The sequence below is a fragment of the Pipistrellus kuhlii genome, unplaced genomic scaffold (assembly GCF_014108245.1).
Source record: "Pipistrellus kuhlii isolate mPipKuh1 unplaced genomic scaffold, mPipKuh1.p scaffold_m20_p_17, whole genome shotgun sequence".
Taxonomy (NCBI): domain Eukaryota; kingdom Metazoa; phylum Chordata; class Mammalia; order Chiroptera; family Vespertilionidae; genus Pipistrellus; species Pipistrellus kuhlii.
In genome coordinates, this window is record NW_023425482.1 from 14729040 (window position 1) to 14750558 (window position 21519).

A 21519-nucleotide genomic window follows, 5' to 3' on the forward strand; every position below is an offset into this window, starting at 1 on the left:
ATTTCCCCAGCACCACTGGTGGTAAGGGGATCTTGATCCCTTCCATTTGGCCTGCTAATCCATGTGCCAATCACACTCTACTTTACTTAGCACATCAGTATAATGTCTTCATATCTGGCAGAGTTGAGCTCTTCAACTTTATTCTTCAAAATTAATTTGAATCCTCTATTTCCTTCAAATCTGTTGATAGATTTTAGAAACTGCTTGCTCGTTTTCACCTAAACACTTACAGAACCAGCAAACAAACACCCTGCTGGAATTTTAATGTAGGTTTGCACAGAATCAATGATTACTTGGGAAAAATTGATATTTATACCACATTAAGTTTCTAATCAATAAAAATTATATATATATTTCTCCATTTATTTAGGATTTTAGTTGATCTCAAGATCATTTCATACTTATCTATGTAGAAGCCTTCACATCTTTCATTAGATTTATTACCATGTATTCAAGATTTGTATGCTATTAAAAATAAATCTAAAATTTCATGTTCTAATTGCTTCTTGCTGGTGTGAAGAAATCAATTTTTATATTACTGATATCCAATAATCATCCTAAATTTTAGTAGTTTACCTGTAGATTGTTTAGACTAGTCTCAATACATAACCTGGTAATCTTAGCTCTTCCTTTCTAGCATTTCTTTCATTCATTTTTCCTGCTTTATTGCACTGACGAGGACCTCCAATTCAATGAAGAACAGTGATAACATCTGGCATCCTTGTGTGAATACTGGTAACAGGGTAAAGCTTTCAGTATTTCGCTATAAACTGTGTTATATGCTGTAAGGAGTTTTGTGGGTAATCTTAACAAATTAAGGAAATTTCCTTCTATTGGTAATCTATTTTCTTTTTTATCATGAACAGATGTTGAATTTAATGAAATATATTTTCATGACGATTCTTATTTAAGTATCCCAGTACACGAGATTCATTCGGACGTGGGAGGAGTGGAGGAGAAGAGGGAGAGTGTCCCTTCAGCCCAGCCTGCACCCTCTCACAGTCTGGGACCCCTCGGGGTATGTCTGCCTGCCGGCCATCAGTCAGAATCCCTCTCGCAGCCCGGGGCTGTTACAGTCTGGGACTCCTTGCTCCTTACCACCTGCTTGCAGTGGAGGCAGGAGAGACTCCCACCACCGCCTCTGCACTCTCCAGCTGTGAGCTTGGCTTCTTGTGGGAGTGCACTGACCACCAGGGGGCAGCTCCTGTGTTGAGAGTCTTCCCCCTAGTGGTCAGTGCATGCCATAGCAACCAGTCAGTCTGCATTTGGGTCAATTTGCATATTACCCTTTTATTATATAGGATGCATAAGTAAGGAATTCAAGAATAAACTTCATGAAAAAGTAAATATTTTTCAAGGCTTTTACATGCTTCAATTTTCTCAGAGAATAAAGTCTACCTTTTTTGTATTGGGACTTAATGAAATACGTTTGTTACTAGATGTTCTATACACACACCGCATACACAGAAAATAATGACAACATTTTAAATCAATATTATTAAACTATTTTTAAATATTTATGTTAGTTCTCTTGACTAACACACATTTCAATCAAATTGCAAATTAGGTCAACTTTCTACTTACTTCATTTTAATTTTATGTTTAAAGCATTCATGAAAATATTACCATTAAATGAAAGCTGATTGACTCACCAGTCATATTGCAATAGAGAAGAAATGGTTCTAAGGGACCACTTCCATCTGAGTCTATATAGTAAAACCCTGAAGTATTTCCTCTGTGCTTATATGCTTCACATGACTGCTCATAGATAGCTGTAAAAAAAAATGGATCATAAATGGAATAGAATGGTAAGTATATTACTGACCTGAAGAAAAGGTAAAATGTACTTTAAAACAAAATTCATTCTTTTTTAAAAGAACTGGTATGGATGAAAGCAGGTTAGATAGAAAAAAAGGAGAATGAGGCTGTATTTTATGGCAATTTTTATCACTAAAGGAATATGAGGATACTCAGTCAAAATGAAAATTCAGTTTATTTTTACATTAGGTAGAGCACAAAAGGGAAAGTAGTTGTCTTAAATGTTAAGACACTTGTAAGTATAATTTTAGACATCCATCTAAATGGATCTTTCAGCATCCATAAGAACCTAATATCTGAAGTACTACAACAGTGTAATCTCCTTAAATCATCTGCTGATAGCCACAGCAATAGAAAAGTTTTAAATAATGTTGCAACTATTCTCCTTTCTCACAGAAAATTATCTATAGGTAAAATCCTATTTTATAATACAAATATGATTTGTAAAGCTCCTCATCAATAATTTAAGCAATAATTTTAAAAAGAAACTTTCTATAATACTCGGTAATGATAAATCAAGATAATTAAAATTCAAAGCAGAAGAAATACTTATATGAAATATGTCCCCAAGTGGATGCAATGTATTTTGATCCATAATAGGATGTTTTTCTTTATACAATTATATAGTTTCCATGTACCAGGTTTGATATTATCACCTGTATATTTCGCACAATTTCACTGAAAACTTGGCCAAATGTACTGATAATTTCCGTCAAGCTTCTTATTCTGTGAAATGAGAAATAAATCATCCCCTGAATGTCCTTCCCTGATCTATTTTAAATTTTTGAAAATTATGTTAATGAGTTTTAGGCAATTCGAAATAATGTAACTAATTTGCTCAGTGTTACAAAATTTTAGATAATCATGCAAAATTACTTCTCCATTCCTCCACAGTCTGATGGTTTTATTTTTTTCCTATTATATATTACACAGACAAAAATAGAAGCATGGATTGCTTTCCAGTCACATTTTCTACAATAGTAAGAAGTTTTAAAACTTCCCCTCCTTCTACACATGCTAAAGACAGTGATGGCTTCACAATAACCAGTAAACAATTTGTCATCCTGGCCCTATTTCTCAGAATGGTTATTAGCAAAAAAAACCCAAAAAAACAAAACAAACAAACAAACAAACAAAAAAACCCAAACCTTCATTTAGACTACTTGCTCAAGAACCTAATAACTCAATAATTGGGTCAAATTTGGAGCCACAGATAAAAATATATTATTTATCATCTGGCTTTTATTCTCAGAGCTGCTTGGATTTGTATTTAAATTCAGTCACTGATGCCCAGCTGGTGTGGCTCAGTGGTTGAGTGTCAACCTATGAAGCAGGAGGTCACAGTTTAATCCCCGGTCAAGGCACATGCCTGGTTTGTAAGCTTGATCCCCAATAGGAGTTGTGCAGGAGGCAGCTGATCAATGATTCTCTCTCATCGTTGATGTTTTTATCTCTTTCTCTTTGAAATAATACAAAAAAAAAAAAAGAATAAATTCAGTCACTGATAATAAGTAAAGACAAATAATGAGTCCATCAAAATACATTCAATTGGCTTTCTGTGTTGATTAGTGACTACCACGGGATGACGGAGGATATGAAAATTAACACAGACTATCCCTTCACTAGCTGGGTGAGTTGGGGGGGTGGATTTTGGCCTCTGGTTCCAGTGAGATGTGACTTCAGGGACAGCAAGCATTCTTCACGATCTTAGATCTTAGAAAGCCTGGGTAAGGTGATGCCTAGGAAAGACCCAGCTGCAGCCCTGAACACGACCTCTGAGCATTCCCTTGCAGAGCCCCCAAGGCTGGAAGCCCCTGGCTTCTGATCTCAACTCTGGCAGGAGTCCAAAACAGAGCCCAGTGAAGAGACCAAGACAGGTGAGGCTGGTGACTGTGAATAACGTCCTTGGGTCTCCTCATCAAATGTATAAAAAAACTGGATGACAGAATGGCATGAGTCTTGCAACACACACAAACATTCCTTCAGAACAAATGCATGGCTTACGATACAGGAAGAGAGTATTGGTTGTGATCCCGGGCAGGAGTTCACATCCCCGCTGTGGCCCACCTCTTTAAGATGCCTCAGGTAAGGTGATAATCTCTCCCGGTCACCTCAGGAGTAAATTAGGGATAATAACAGTACCCACTTATTAAGGTGGCAATCAGAATGAAATGATTTGGGACAACTAGAAATCAACTGGATAGTAAAACTCGGGTGTGTGCCTTTGAATACACAATTGCACATACATGGGCATGTATACTATACACACAGCAATGACAAGAGAGATGGAAGGAGGAAATCAGAACAGAGGCAAGAAGAGATGTGTCTGGCTTACAGTTGTGGCAGGTGGCTCCCGTGTAACCCGTGTTGGCACAGTTGCAATGAAAGGTGTTCCAGGATTGGGAGCACTCCCCACCATGCTCACAGTAGTTGGGCAAACACCTAAAAGAAGGCACAGACACAGTCACTATTTTTCACTCTTAGATACAGAACACTGATCACAGGTCCATGGTCCTGTGAAAAGAGAATGTGAACCGTAACATGAAAAGCAAATTTAACATGACTCATGGTTACACTGTCTGTCATGAAAGCACTTTCACCCCAGAACTCAACTTTAGATCAATGAATTCATCAGATTTCAACCAATTATTGAGCAGTTGTGGCTACTTACTTTTCAACATGTCTTACTCTATCCGAGCCCTTTCTTTCCGCCTAAGTGACATTATAACCAATTCAATATGTTGCCAGAAATATCAACAGCTTATGTAAAATAACATTTAATCATGCTGATGTACTACATTGGTTATTTAAAGGAAAAAGAAAAAGAAAAAGAGAAGGAAGTAGGAGGGAGGGACATCGTTACTCACTTGTGTCTACATTTGAGAATGTGGAAGGTATATGGTATATATAGGCAGATTCCAAACACTGTGATAGGGGCTCCCAGGATATTTAAATGTTCAAGAGAAAGACAGGCATACGTAGAAGCATTGAACAGACTGTCAAACCACAGAGGGAAGGTGGTGAAGAGAGTGTGGGTGGGTAGAGATCAACCAAAGACCTTGTATGCATATATGCATAACCCATGGACACAGACAAAAGGGTGGTAAAGGCCTGGGGTGGGAGTGGAATGGGAGAGGTAAAATGTGTGTGTGTGTGTGGGGGGCATGTAATACTCTCACAATAAACATTTTTTTTTAAAAGAAAGACAGTCTCGCTCAACATCTATCAAATACCCTGTGACTTACTGCTCAAGGCAGTTCACTTTCAAAATTAGATACTAATGACATTCCTTTAATGACACCCTCTCTTTGTGAAGCTGAACCTTTAGTAGTTGATAAAAAATAAGAATCACATGAAATCAATATTGAACAAGGAGTGAAAGTGGCAGTGTCTGATCTTATCCCAGGCTTTGAAAAACTGTACAGTACCCAACAGTAAACATGTGCAATTACCAAGTAACCCACTGTTTTCAATTAGCCACTTTTAATTAAAAAGAAAAATACTATATATTTGTATATAAGTGACTTTTTCAAAGAATTAATAAAGTGTTAGAACAGAAACACTTATGAAGTTGTTTGGGCCCAAAATGCTTTTTAAGTGAAAGCAGTATATCTTTTGGCTTAGGATACAGTGAAAAAAATTACTGAATGATGCATTGTATCCAAGACTTTAAATGTTCTCATTCATCCCATGTTTAAAAAATAAATTAGCCACAAAACCTGCCAAGAATGTATTTATGATAGCATTTCTGCCATCTCCTTTATTAAAACAGAGTGCGAACTTCAGGTTTTGCTTATTGGATTTTTTCAACTTCAACTGAAAATAACATATTGATTATTCTTGATAAAAAGTATATGTCCAATGTATAGAAATTAATTCAGGAAACACTAGAAAAGAAATATCATTTACAATCTAAACGCATAAAAATTACCACTGTAAACTTACATGTTATGTGTTTGTGTACATATATGCATTATTTATGTGTATGTATATGTGTGTATAATCATAACATTCATGTTATTTTACAACCTGCCTTCCAAAAATTCAAAAATAATGAGTATTTTCCTTGCCAATTAAGTTTACATATATTTTATCATTTTTATAGATTCATGGGAATCCATTCAAAGAATGTTTTGCTATGTATTTAATATCGTAAGCATTTCAAGTCAGTAACAACCAAGAAGAGAAACATTTTTGAAAATTAGAACAATAACAATCCTAGCTGGTCATCAGAAGAGGACAAAGCAATCTATTACTTAACAGTCATCAAATCATATCTAAAAGTGGGCAGTTGCCAAGCTAAATTTCTAAAGAATGAATCTTTAATTATTATTATGCATGTGTTATTTCTAATTGATCTGCTACTGAAAGATTCAGATCCATTTTCCTTGAATGTTAGTCAGACACTACTTTTCACATTTTTTAACTGTAAAGTGAAACCCTGGATTGTGGATTTTATTTCAATTCATCGAATATAGTAGTTCTGTTTGACTACTACTTGTAATTTATAGCAAATCACATTGTTTAATGAAGTACTATTTCTCAGTAAAAGTCCTAAACAATTGTGTTGCACACTTTTCTCCTCAGCAATCATCCCAATACAAAGTAAAACAACCCACCAACCCATTTTCTTCTGCCTTTTCCTTAGACTTTTCCATCATTACCTGCCTTGCTGGTGACCTTGTACAAACTATGTACATGCATCAACATTCCCCAAACTGAAGTGATGTGTACAGTTTTGGCTTCCCCTGATTCCCTATCTATTCCAATAAAAACTTCAAAACACTCTGACACAATGTAAAACATGGCTAGAAATAATGATATTGAAGTAAAAATCTATGTAAGCATGATCACATTTAGGAAAATTGAATAGGTAGGTGCCTATGGGTCCTACAATAATTGTAACCTCCTGAATTCAATGTTGGCCTTCCTCAATCAGCAGTTATTCTTAAAAATATGATGTCAAAATATACCTTTTTGAAGATATTATACCAAAATAATTATTTTGTTTAAGAAGTGCTTTAGGTCCAAGCAATTTAGTTAGTATGTATTCCCTAACAACTGTCACCTGCTGCCTCAGCCCACTTGTGTTTCTGCCAAGATAGGGGGACATGGTCATGGGGACATGGCTGCAGCGCCCTCTTCAGTTCTGTCCTCACCCCTTGATCATCCCCTCCCAGATTCCCTGGGCTTAGGGCCACCTCCACTGCATTTCTACAGAGGACAAGGCAAGGGTTTGTGGACAAGAGTGGGTGTGTTTATGTGTGAGTGTGTATAAGAAGACGTGTGTGTGTGTGTGTGTGTGTGTGTGTGTGCAGTAAGTGTGGGAATTATCTTATGAGTTTATAAGTGAGTGTGTAAAGATTGTGTGTGCAAGAGATAGTGTACTTGTATATGAGTGTGTGTGTATATGGGTTAATGTGTGAGGAGCTATGTGAATGTTTGTATAAGGAGCATGTGGACATAAGGGTTGTGCATGGTAGAGAGCTTTGGGATATGTATGTGATGAGCACATGTGTGTATGTGTGTGACAGACTGTATAATATGGGCATGAGCACATATTTATTGCATGTACACCATTATGCATAGATTTGATCCAACTTAGTTACAGTAAAAAAAAGCAACATTGCTTTAATTCCTGTCAAATTGTTAAATATATTTTAATGTTCCTGTTTTTCACTGCAATTTATTAAACCATTAAATTTTGCATTTATTATACATCAACTACACATTAACCACGATGCATGTTAATGGGCACCGAGGCGGGTGTACGGCCTGGCAGGTACACGGTTCAGAGGGACTTTCCCAGAATCAGAAGGCTCAGAGTTGATGCTGGGCTCTGCCTCCCAGACATGCCATCTTAGCCAACCTTTCTGAGCATCTTTGCCCATATTTGTAATAAATAAATACAATTAAGGACAGGTTATAAGGGTTTTTATGAGGATTGATTTAAATACATATTAGTTAATTTAAAATTAATTTTAGAACATAGTCATTGCACAATCTCACACATACGTACACATTCATAAAGTCACTGACATACCCAAAAGCTCCTTATATCCTTACACAAATACCCACACAATCTTCACACATTACCCTATACACATACACACACACCAGCACACATTCACACAGGTCCACACCATCCATACACACTCACACACTGTTGTAAGGTCATTCCCATACACATTCCCATACCCTTTATGCACATATACTTTCTTTATACATAGACCTTCTCACACATACAAATTTATATACTAATTCAGGGAGAGTTATGTTAAATACATATAAATTTATAAAATTGAGACTTAGTTGTGAATTGAATAAAATACTCACAGATATATATAATACTCCTTCAAGTAATTGTAGATGCGTTTATGATAAATGAATATATATTAATATAAACAATTACTGTAATATAAATATAAATAGCTTTTATATCCTGCATTTTGTTTTCTATTGTGTGTGCATGTGAAGGTAATTATGCAAAATATTTGTATAACAATGAATGGCTGGCAATGAGGATATGAATGATTTTATTGACTTCATTACACCTTGTATTTTGCAATTTAAAAAAATAATCATGTCTTGCATTCACTGTTTCCAAACATTTATTCTTATTTCTCCCATCCAAGTACTAACCAGGCCCGACCCTGCTTAGCTTCCGAGATCAGACGAGATCGGGCGCGTTCAGGGTGGTATGGCCGTAGACTATTCTTATTTCTCATCTCAACTGCTCCTCAGAGATATTTAAAGACTTAGAATCTAGATACCTGTTTGAAAAATACTGGAAAATATATCTGACACTTTGCCAAATTACTTTTCTTTCTCCCGTATCCCTTTCCCATTTCTCCCTTTCCTATTTCAATAAAACTTCTGAAATAATAAATAAATAAATAGTAATTCATATTAAGTGCTTAGCATAGAGCTAGTATACAGATTTATTTGTAAAAGACTCTATTTAATAATGCTTTGGAAGCTATGTCAATAGTTATAGCACGTGAGACCAAAATAAATGACTATAATCAGTCCTCTGTATCTAACAGTTTTGCATCTGTGGATTCAACCAACAGGGATGGAAAATATTCGAGGGTATGAGGGAGTTACCTTGTTGCTGACATGTACTAGGTAGTCAGTTAGGCCTACAATAATTGCAACTGTATTGAACATGTATAGACTTTCTTTCTTGTCATCATTCCCTAAATTATACAGTATACCAGCTATTTTTACATAGCATTTACATAGTATTAGCTGTTATAAGTAGTGCAGAGATGATTTAAAGCATCTGGGAGGACTGCGTAGGTTATATACAAACACCATGCCATTGTACATAAAGAACTCAAGTATCCAAAGATTTTGTACCTGCAGAGGAATTAAAGGATGGCTATATAGACATATAAATATAAGCATCCTTTAGTATCCGTGGGAGGACTGGTTCTAATACCTCTGCAGGTACAAAATGAGTATAAGAGAATGACACATTTGGGAATTTAAAAGGTATACGAATGTAAAAGTTACTTTTATGTTTGCTACTTTTTTTAAAATATGTGTTTTATTGATTTTTTACAGAGAGGAAGGGAGAGAAATAGAGAGCTAGAAATGTCGATGAGAGAGAAACATGGACCAGCTGCCTCTTGCACACCCCCTACTGGGGATGTGCCCGCAACCAATATACATGCCCTTGACCGGAATCGAACCCAGGACCTTTCAGTCCGCAGAACGAAGCTTTACCACTGAGCCAAACCGGTTTTGGCTATGTTTGTTTGCTATTTTTCTAAGATTGCTAGGGTTCCCCTGAACCTAATGTATTTCTAAAAAAAAAAAAAAAAAAAAAAAAAAAAAAAAAAAAAAAAAAAAAAACCATAGTCAAGACCGCTGCATAATTTGCTATTTCTGAAGTCCCTTTAAGGTATGATATTGAAATCATATATTTTATAATTATATTCTGATTCCGAGTTTGACCTCCAGAAAGCAGGCGACTGGGGTTCAGGTGTAAATGGCAGATCCAGAGCCACCACCCAGGAGAAGCATGGATCTGCTTGTACCCAAAGAAATGTCTGCAGTCTGAGCTGGTCGACATGACTATCATTCGTTGGTGGTGACCAAACCTACCCCTGGTCTCTGATGGCTGTTACCCATCAGAGGTGGGGTCTCCCTGACTGTGTGTGAGCCCCACCTCCAGGGAACAGATCCAGGGAGTCTTGCTCTATGCTTCCTCAAAATTGGGATTAAGGGTTCAGAGCTGATGTGGTTGTAACTATGCAAAAGCTCACTGTCATTTAATCCCCGAATCAAGCCAGTTGAAGTTCATTATGCAAATTCTCCCTTTACATATCACCTTTCATTATAGAAAGACTTTTTTTTCTACAAACTGGGTTAAATAACTAAACGTATTCATGGAAAAGAAATGGTACCCTTCTAATGCATTGTTAAATTAAGAGTATAATTATTTTTATAAACATAACAATATGTGTTGGTGTTCAAAACAGGACCAATAGACATTGATAGACTAAATGGCCGGTCAGATAGAAATAGATGAGTGTTTGTGTTAATAAAATATTTCATACAAATAAAAAGTTATTTTTAAAATTCTGAATTTACTCAAAATTTATACTGCACACTACTACAGGATAAGGGCTAGGTTTCTCACATGGTTTAATTCTTTTAAATGTCAATGGTCATGACATTCCATTGAACTCAGTCACTACAGTTAGCAGCCTTACTATTAAAGCATGACTGAAAAGATTATTTGGGTAAGGTTGAACATGCCTGAAGATATTTTAAAATTATCAATATAAGCCAAGTCATAATTCAAAAGCTGCTTATCCTCTGCAATTAATTCCCAAATCTTGCACCACCAAGCCCTGTACTGGAGTCCTGTTGAAACTACTGGGTTAGCCTTACACCTTGATCTACACTCCAGCTCCAGACTTTTCCGTGGGACGGGTTTCTTTTCAGATTCCCTGCAAAGAAGATAATAATGGTTTTTTGGAGGTGCATGAGGAGCATAGCAACCACTTCCTTTTCTCTGCCTGTGAAAACACTCCTCAGCTGCCAGGGAGCAAAAGGCAGGTTAAAACTGGCCAAACAGGTCTCCAATTTATTGGTACTAGATGATCAAAATGATTGTGAGGGTGTCCTAAGCTACTGAGTTTAATGTTATGTTTTCATTCAGTTATAGCCACCTAAAATTATAGCAGCATCAACATTATCTTTTGTGAGCTGGTAGCATGTGTCCTTGCAAACAACATGGTCACATGTTTTCTATCTAAGCTTTATCATCACAAATATGAAGTATAAACCTAAAAGTTTATTTATTTTTCTTATTTCTGATGTGTACATAATAATCTATTCCCCATGGAAAAGGTGACGGTGAAAAAGAGGAGAGAACAAAATGTCTGTTTTTTATATAAATTTTAATCTGCCACCAAACAATTGGACAAATAAGCACAAGGGTGAGAGGGTCTTACCTGTCTGTGATGCCACAGGAGTCTATCTGAAGGTCACTGAAGTTGCCCAGGGTCCCCTGCTGAACCGAAATCAGATCCACCACTTTGTTGCTGATGGAAATGCGTCTCATGCATCCCTGAAATCCACCAAGGGGATTTTTACATTTGGATCCAAAGCTGTTGTCAGGACAACCTGATAAGCGAAAACAAAGTAAAACCGAGATATACCACTATGAGTAAAAATTCAGTGTCATAGAACACTTCTTTAAAAAATAAAACAGGCATTTGATTATTTTATTAAAAGAGGGAGAAAAGCCCATTGCAGTTATCATTAGTTTGATCTCAGTTACAAATTTCAATTCATACAATGCACTTCTCTTTATTATCACAAGATTCATAGGAAATTACTACTGTTATAATAATTATGGGCAAGAATCCCGACTTGATTCAAATTTTAAAATTATGCATATATTAGCTCGAGAATACGTTAGTCAGCAGTATTAAATTGTCTGTAATTTAAAGACAGGAACTTAGCCTTCTGGAACACAAAAAGGGTAGAAAGAATGAAAATGTGCACTGTAGAAAGAAAGATAAATACATCAATAATAGTGAAATACCTTTGCATTTAAAGCTAACTATTTGGAAAAGAAGTTATATTCACTTAAAATACCAAAAAATAATTCAATGCTTTATTTTAATGTGCATACAAGAGCCAAATATACATGCATTTTAATAAACCATAACGGCTTAATGTCAAAAACTTTTCACAACTGGATTTTATTTATTCTTTGCCTCAAAAAAGAATGTTCTTTTATATTGATTTTTTCCTAACATTTACCTAAGACCTGTTCCTAATTATTTAAATAATAAAGAACTATAATACTGACCATTATTGTCTGGAATTTAATGATGTTCTAAGTGTTTGTCTACCCAAGTGAAATAAATAATTTTATGGAGTATGACCACATATATTATACTTACGCATCTTTCATTAATCTTTCTTTGCCGTTACGGTTGTCAACCACTGTTACAATTTCAAAGAATAAGAAATGAGTCAGCAACTTCCTAATTGGGTACAATCCAAGCTAGTTTCCTACCTGGAAACGTACAGCATCACTAAATATTTCGACTGAGGATACTTACCCTTAGTGCTTTGTTTTTCTAACAAAATGCAATTATATGGCAATTCAAGGCCAGATTCATATTCAAAACTGTTATCAGACACATTGAAATGCTGTATTTTAACCAATGGAGACAGTGAAGTTTCAAATGTAATTGATCAAGGAAAGGAAATGAAAGCTCTTTTGAGTATCAATTTATAGTGCCTAGCACTGTATTTTCAGTGTTTAAGTCACCTCTGTGGTGTAGGATACGGTTACCGTACCTCTATATGTTTTCTCGATGACTTATTAAGCAATTAAGGATGTGAAAACAAAAACAGAGAGGATAATAGTTCAATAATATTTGGGGCAACCACTCTATGCCAGGAATATAAACAGCTCTGCTAATCTCCTCTTCTCCAGGTGGTGTTTCCTGACACATTTCAAACTATTTCAGGATAAAATAAATTACGCAACATGCCTGTGGGAAACAAAACTAAGCAAACTTGCAGTCACAAGGGGAGGTCATGGAACTTTACAGCAAACACACCCTCTTATCACAGGGCCTTTTATATTCCATGCCACAGTGTTTAATAGCAAGAGAGGCTAAGAACAAAGAAAGGTTCAAGGCAGGTTCCTCTCATTATTCTGTAATAACAGGTATCACAAGTTCACGTAATGCAGCAGCAGAGAGAAGTATAGCACTGAACCTGTCTGAAACGAAAGTTCTAAACTCTGAAGATTTCTGGGGAATACTTAATGCCGCGTTAATGGATGGATCCATTAGTAGAGGCAGTCAGCAGGTGAAAGCCCCTCTGAGGGTGACAGATAAATTATCACTGAATGTCACTGTGCCAGAGTGACATGACGGGTTTGACTTCCTGGTGATGCAGCGAGTTCAGTGGGTGGATAACGTTTGATCTGCACAAGCAGGAACGTGTGAGTTTTGCACACGGTTTGGTATCTCTAGCATGTGCCATTCAGTGTATTAGTCAAGAGCACAAAGAGTGCACAGGGGGATATGCAGAAATTAATCTGGAGAACCCAGATTTAAAACTGAGCATTTATAAACGATAAAAGCTGGCCACGATGCAGTCTGACTTTTTGAAAAGCATGCATTTATTTGAGGGGGGAGTAGAACAGAGTCAAAAATGACAGGCAGATAGTAGAGGTTGGCATGCTGTACATAGAGTGCTGCAAGTTCAGAAGCCACCCCCTCTCCCAAAGTGACAGTGGCTCCGGGACCAACAGAGAATGGAGCTGCACCCAGGCTGCCTGAGCGGACTGCTCCTCCACAGTGGGGTGCTGGTCGGACCATTTGCTGATAAGAGAATTGTAAGCCTGCCATTGAATTTAAAGACAAGCAAGGGAGTACTGATGGGACATGTGTCAGAACATGGGATATTTATTTACTTGAAGATAAACTGGCTGAAGAATGAACTAAGAAAAACTTTCCATCTACGGAAGACGGCCTAGTGATAAAGGGAACCTTCATCTTCACAGACCAGAAAGTTTTCTGGGTGAACGTCCCTCAGAGTCTTCCCTGGGGTTCCCAGGACTCAGCTTTCAGTGCCAAACCTGGGAAGGTCTGGTCACTCCACTGCCAGTACCATCAGGTAGTCAGGGCCCTGTGCCTGTCCTGGACTTTCGGGGACCTCATGTAGCCTTCATCCAACGATGCTTCTGCTTGTGGCCCCAAGAGGCCTCACCAAGTAAGGCCATGTGCCTACTCAGACCTTTCTCCTCACTGCCCAGTCCACATCCAGAATTCCCAGCCCCAAAGCCCTAAGCAGGCTCCCAGAGGAATGGACCGCTTCCAGCAAGTCCTGAAGGCACCAGGCTGGGGGGAGGAGGCCCACAGCAGAAGCCCTCGCTCCCTGCCCTGGAATGCCAGGGAGCCCTGGCCTTGACAGGAGATGTATTTAGTGACTGGGACTTCATGCCAGGATCAAACATATTCCGGTTCTGAAGGGAACCGATTGAGAAGATGAATGAATAAACAGAGATACCTAAGTAAACTTAAGATGGGTGATCTTTTTAAAGTGCCAAAGTTAGAATTCTACTATGGAAGATCCCACAGTGCATTGTTCAAAAATTCAGAAACATCTTAATTCAGAAACATCTTAGATGTCAAATCATGAAGATCAGGAGGGAAAGAGTAAACCCCAAATTTAAGACACAAAGGGCCAGGACAAATGGGTGTTTGGTGATATTATCATCCTGAAGCTGGGAAATGCATCTGAGATGTGTATTTTTTTTTTTTTAATAACCAGGAGCCTTTAAATTGTATATATCATGTAAGATGTGAACAACAGAGGAAATTGAGTGTGAGCATATAGGAAGTTGCTGTACATTTTTGCAAATTTTCAGTAAATCTAAAACTGTTCACAAAGCTTATTTAAATATAATGGTGTATATCATATGCATCACAACAAAAGCAATCTGAGCGCACATGCGACCTATTTCACTATAAAATATTATGGGTATGAATAAAAACAATAGAAATCTTCTACACACAAAAAAAAAAATAGGTAGGCATTGTTAAATCTGAACATGGACGTAAAATACTTTAAGAATGATGATTCCATTATCATGATTTACACTTTCATCCAGCCTTTTACTTTTATCTTTTTGTGTGTGTGAAACATTTGATAATATGCTTGTTCTTTTTCTCTTTATCTCTGTTAGTGCTTCTAAATCTTTTTCTTTGAAGTAAAAGCTCTTGGTTAAGTTGGTGTATGTATTTTACCATCTCTTAAAGGAATATGTTCCTATGGATTACCAGATAATCAATCATATATCCATCAGGTTTTATAAACAACGTGGTTCAGAAATATACAAATCTTACTAAAGGAAGAGATTATATCTTTTAAGATTGTTGGCAGTACGCTGCCTTTCACAGTTATAGATCATGTAGGGGTTTTGTTTGTTCTTAAAATTAGATGAATGATTCATGCTTACTGTCAATTCTCAGAATGGAATTTGTATTTTATCTATATATAATAAAGATTGTGCTTTCCACCAAATTCAAGAGTGATTCTAGACAAAAGTAACAAAATTTGAAATAACAACGACAACAAAAATACACACATATCTCAACCTCAAGTCATGTTAGAAATAAGCCCTACTAATAGTTTTACAACTTTACCTTTCAAATGGCAAATAACATTTTATGTAATTTTCAGTACTAATGATGTATTTCCATTTCCAAGCTTTCCTTTCCAAGTTTTTAGTTCAATCAAACATCCACTGGGCAAGTAAATGCTTCATTTGTTTTTGTTCTCTGAGAGAGATGGCCTGGCATTGAAGGCTAATGCCCGAACTTCACCAAGTGTATCAGTTATTACATTATTACTTAGCATTGAGAAGAGGTTTCTATAACTAATTATGCTAGATTATTTTGTCCATTAGCATAACTTTGCCCTTCTGTACTGGGCAGTAGAAAAGCAATAAGGATGCTCTGAAGATGCTAAGAGGCACCATCAGGAAAATACTGCAGAAAAGGACATATAAGGACCATTTAACATTAGAAAAATATAACAAAGTTTAAAAGTAAAAACTGAAGCTCAGCCAGCAATGGCTCAAGTGGTTGAACCAGGAGGTCCCGGGTTTGATTCTGGTCAAGGACACACATGCCTGGGTTGCACGCTCAATCCCCACTGGGCATGCAAGCAGCAGCGGCTCAAATGATTCTCTCTCATCATAACTGATGTTTCTATCTCTCTCCCCCTCTCTCTTCCTCTCTGAATTAAATAAAAATGTTTTGTTTTTTTAAAAAAAACTTAAAAAAATAAAGTAAGAACTGAAGAGGGTGGCCTAATTTCAATCAATCTCATTATAGAAACTGTAAATACAAGTAAGTTCACCTCAAAGAAAATTTTAGGTCATAGTTTGTCATCTTGATCCACTCAACATTTTCATGTTCAAAGAAAGTGAGACATTATCCCATGGCATTGGCACTAGGTGAAACATGATGACATCACCAAGACACAAGCCTAGGAACTGCAAATACGGTTCAATTGCCCATGAGCCCAACCTCTTCCCTTACCTCCAAAATAATAGGTGCCGCCTGAATAAACCTGCTCAGGCCCCAGGGAAGCAGCAGCAGAGGCCACCTGGCCATCCACCACCACACTCAGGTGATTCCTCCTGGCAGATAAGGAGACGGAATGCCACTGTCCATCATTCAGTTCAACACCTAGGAGAGATAAAACCAGTTAAAAGAGTTATGTCTCAACAGTGGACAATATAAACAGTTGGTGAGGAACAGTGGGAACAGTTGGTGAGAAACAGCAATATACACATCACTCAATCAAGTACAACTCAAATCCTATATAATAAAAGCCTAATATGCAAATCAACTGAATGGCTGAATGACCAGTGGAACAACGGGTTGCTATGATGCGCACTGACCACCAGGGGGCAGATGCTCAATGGAGGAGCTGCCCCCAGCAGGATGGCCCCAGGCCAGCCAAGGCAGGTGCCAGTGGTGGCCCCACAATCACCCTGCCAGTAACACCGCAGAGGAGGCAACCAGTGACAGTGGCGGCGGGAGCCAGGGCCAGCAAGCTGTGGCACCAGGTTGGCCAAAGCAGGTGCCAGTGGGCTCCCTGCCCCCATCATCCTACCGGTCAATCCACAGGTCAGCTCTGATTGCCAGCCAGGCCTAGAAAACCTACCCATGCGTGAATTTTGTGTATTGGGCCTTTAGTCTATTAATAAAAGGAAACAAAGGGAAAGAAGGCAAATGGGAAATAGCACTCTCTATGGGGGTAATGTGCATTATTACCTTCCTTTCTTGGGGCCTTAATAGAGAAAACAACATTTCCATAATTGGACAATCCTAATGGTTAAAAATCTTTCAATTAGTTGGCATGAACTAATTTTCAGCTTCCATCATGTAATTTAGCTTTAATAGGGAGGGGTTTGGGAAGATCCCAACTATTTTAGAAAATTTGAGGTTATACTCAATAAAATGATTTATCTTTTACTAGAGGCCAAGTGCACAAATTTGTGCACCAGTAGAGTCCCTCAGCCTGGTCTGTGGGACTGGGTCAAAACTGGCTTTCCAACATCCCCTGAAGGGTCCCTGATTGTGAAAGGGCACAGGCTAAGCCAAGAGACCCCACTGGTGCACGATCAGAGCTGGGGAGGGACACGGGAGGTTGGCCAATTGGTGAGGGTCCATGTGAGGGGTCCAGGGTGTGTCCAGCTCTTCTCATTCAGCCCCGATTGGCCAGACTCCAGCAACAAGCTAACTTATTGGTTGGAGCATCTGACCCCTGGTGGACAGTGCACATCATAGTGAGTGGTTGAGCAGCCTTACTATGTCATTAGTATATTACACTTTGATTGGTTGAACGGAGGACCAGACGACCGGACGCTTAGTATATTAGGCTCTTATTATTTAGGATGTGTTAAAAAGATGATTACCTATTATGATAGTATAGAATATTTAGCAAAATTTATTAATTTATTTGTTAATTCAATCATTATGAAATATTTGAAGAACCTATAATAAATATTAAAAACTTAGTATTATAATGAAAAGTTTAAAAATAAAGCTGTGTACAAAACTATATTTATACAGTTGAGCCTCATATTTTGCAGATTCCACCTTTGCTATTTCACCCACTGGCTATGATTTATGTGTAATCCCAAAATCAACACTCGGAGCACTTTTGGAGGCACTCACAGAAGGACAGAGCAGAGATCTATGAACACAGGTTCACAGCTGAAGTCAGATAGGGTTGGCTTCTAGTTTCAGCTCTCTGCCATAAACATGTCTTGTCACATTTTTGTGCTTTTGTTGATGATTTTAATGTTTAAAAGACCCTGAGCCAAGTGATGAAATGCCATCCAGTGTTCCTAAGTATGTGAAGGCTATGATGTACCTTCACATCATATATGTATTACATAAGCTTCACTCAGGAATGAGTTACCTTGCTGTTGGCCATTTGTTTAATGTGAATGAATCAATAAGGTGTCTTTACACAGAATCACACATAAACATGGTAATGTATGATGTGTTAACAAAAATGTTGTGACCAGAGGCCCTGGGAGCAATGGTTCAATGTTTGCTAATCTGATGTTCAAATTAAGTTTATAGGACACAACTATTGCGAATAATGATATATATCATAATAGTTATAGTTCTAATTTTTGTATAAATAAGGAAAAGGACCAAAAGGAAATAGTCCTACGAATAGTGATTTTTGCATGAAGTTAAATTGTGTTTTTTTATGTTCATTTTTAAATATTTTCCTGTATCAACAAAGTTTATATATACAATACAATATTTCTTTAACCAAGGTTTTCTTATTGCCTCTAAATAACAATTCCCTGTCCCTCCTAAGACAGTCCCCAGTGTCATGATTCTATGAGGTGGTGTAGACTTTGCCTCCTAGAGGGAATTAAGTGTACAAGGGCTCTGAGGTGGAATACTCAGCAGACAGGTGGAATTTAGAGCATCTTTGTTGTGGATTTGCCAGTAAGTTTTACTTCCACTGATGGTCAACTCTGTATGATCTTGCAGATCAAATTAGTAAATGAAAATATAAGTACTCAATTAAACCTGAAGGTTTCTCTTCTTGATAATATGTGCACTTTCTTTATTTACCAAGCTATTTTCGACCACAAGCTTTCAGACAGAAAATGCATAGAAGCTCCCTTAGGCAATTAAGCTCTTTGCTCTGAACTCATTTAGTAGAACATAAATTCCATCCTGGGCATCAAAGCTCATTTTTACTTTATAACCATGAAGCAAAACAGAATTTCAAAGACCCAATTCTGCTTTGCTTTGTAAAAGAAGAAAGACCTGAAAACTGAAAAATGAAGAACGTAGGTTACTTTTAGACATATTTGCTAAGCGTAGACTCTGAAATAGACAGCTGAATAGAGTTACATACTCCCTGATGCTATGAACTTGGGCTAAAATCAAATGCCCCAGATTTGTCATCCAGAGCTTCCCCCCAGAGAACACATTCAGAGTGAAGACCCTTGTGTGAGTTTTGAGTCACACTCAACCCTCCCTCTCTCCCTGCCCCACTACGTGTCTCCTGCCATCTTTTCTCAAAGCATTAGTGTGCCCGTGTACATGACTTTACTCCTGTTATTTCCTTTTAGGCTCTCTGTTGGTCCAGGATAGTGCTTCTCAAACTAGCTGTGATGATGAGCATTTTTCCCTCTACATATTGCAGATTGATACTTATACAAAATGCAACCACAATGAATTGCTAAAAAACTAAATTAAGAGGATGTATATGACACAAATCCACTGACTACATGCTTAGATGGTTCAGAATATCTTAGTGCTACAGCAGTTTCTAAGAGCTTCATCTTATTATTTTTTTAATCCTCATCTGAGGACATTTTTTCCATTGACTTTGTAGAGAGAGAGGAAGAAAGAGAGATGAGGGGCGGGGGGGGGGGGAGGAGGGAGGAGAAACATCAATGTGAGAGAGACACATGGATTGGCTGCCTCCTGCACATGCCCAGACAGGGGCCAGGGACAAATCTGCAACCACGGTATGTGCCCTTGGCTGGGAACCAAACGTGCAAATCTTTGGTTCTTGAGCCAATGCACTGAAGGCTGAGTGAAACCCATCTCAATTTTTATACCCGTCCAGGAACAAGTATTGCACTGAGCCAGTTCTAGTGGGGTGGGCCCTACCACTGTGAGTAGCCTTGCTCCAGGTATCTGCTGGGTTAGGCACACAACAGGATTAAGTCAGAGGCTCAGCAATTTCTTTTGTCCACATGGAAACCAATTTAAATTAAGAACAAAAGGCCGAAACCTGTTTGGCTCAGTGGTAGAGCATCAGTCTGCGGACTGAAAGGCCCCAGGTTCGATTCCGGTCAAGGGCATGTACCTTGGTTGCGGGCACATCCCCCGCAGGGGATGTGCAGGAAGCAGCTGGTCAATGTTTCTCTCTCATCGACGTTTCTAGCTCTCTATCCCTCTTCCTTCCTCTCTATGGAAAATCAATAAAATATATTTTTTTTAAATTAAGGACAAAAGACTGATGGGACAGCTCACTCTTATCTGACACAGTGCAGTGCATCTATCCACCCAGCTAGCAGGTTAGGAAGCCATGCTATGTTTGCAGGGAAACTTTAGAAAGCGATTCTCGAGCCTCACTGGTGACAGACATCATTCACTTGTGATAAAGAGACTTATTACCTGCCATTGGGATTTATCACACAAATTATAATGAAGGACTGTTTAATTCATTTCACCTAACTTTACATAATGAAAAGGATCGTTTTTAAAATCAGATTCTTTTTTTTAAGTACATTACTCCTTCCCATTTTTATGTGGGATAAGAATGAGTACCTTTCAAAAGCTTGCAAAGAGGGAAAGGAGGAGGAGGAATAGAATCTGAACTTTTTCTATTCGTGACATTACGTAACTAAATGCTAATTCTAGTACGTTGGTCCTACCGCTCATAACTTTTGAGTCTGGGGAGAGGAGTGTTGTTAGTATAATAATATAATAATAATAATGATAACAGTTTTATTGAACTACTAAAGGCCCGGTACATGAAATTCGTGCAAGGGGCTGGGCCCTTGCAGCCCTTTGTCCAGAAGATCATCTGGATGGTCCTCCGGAAAGTTGTCTGGGCACAGTCGTTCTATTGTTTGGTCTTATTAGCATATTGGCTCTTTATTATATAGGATTATTCATAACTGGTTCTGTGTGCTTTATATGATTGTGTCATTTAGTCTTCAACACTGTTGTTATTATTCTCGTTTAATTGTAGAGAAATGAGGCTCCAGGAAGATAAATCGGTCACCCAAGGTAGCATCCATCTGGGGAGCTGATTCCCAAACACACACTCCTCTGCCTGCAGGTCCTGTGGTCCCTTTACCTATTCGCTCATGTTAGATAAGTAACTTTGAGAGAGAAAAGCCCCTGCTAACAGCTGGGAACTGGCCTGGCACTCCCTGAGGCCCTGGTGGTGTGGGCCAGCTGCTAGGTCTCGGCTTCTCCTGCTGAACAAAACCTCAGAACGTCAGTATCAGACAAAGTCACTGTATGACACCAATACAATGGGACCCAAAATAATCAAAACTACTCTATAATCTTGTCTAAGCACAGACAAATGCAAAACTAATGTGTAAACCACAAAAATACCCAAGTTCCATTCCTG

General features: G+C 38.0%; 1 protein-coding gene across 1 annotated transcript in view; it reads right to left on the reverse strand.

Moving 5' to 3' along the window:
• CNTNAP4 (contactin associated protein family member 4) overlaps nt 1-21519 on the reverse strand; it is a 237277-nt gene that overhangs the window by 65818 nt on the left and 149940 nt on the right. Inside the window, exons 9-12 of the mRNA XM_036440763.2 lie at nt 16416-16565; nt 11289-11460; nt 4154-4260; nt 1653-1772 (exon numbers count right to left, since the gene is read on the reverse strand). Coding sequence (XP_036296656.1) covers nt 1653-1772; nt 4154-4260; nt 11289-11460; nt 16416-16565 — 549 coding nt within the window. The remainder of the gene's footprint in view (nt 1-1652; nt 1773-4153; nt 4261-11288; nt 11461-16415; nt 16566-21519) is intronic.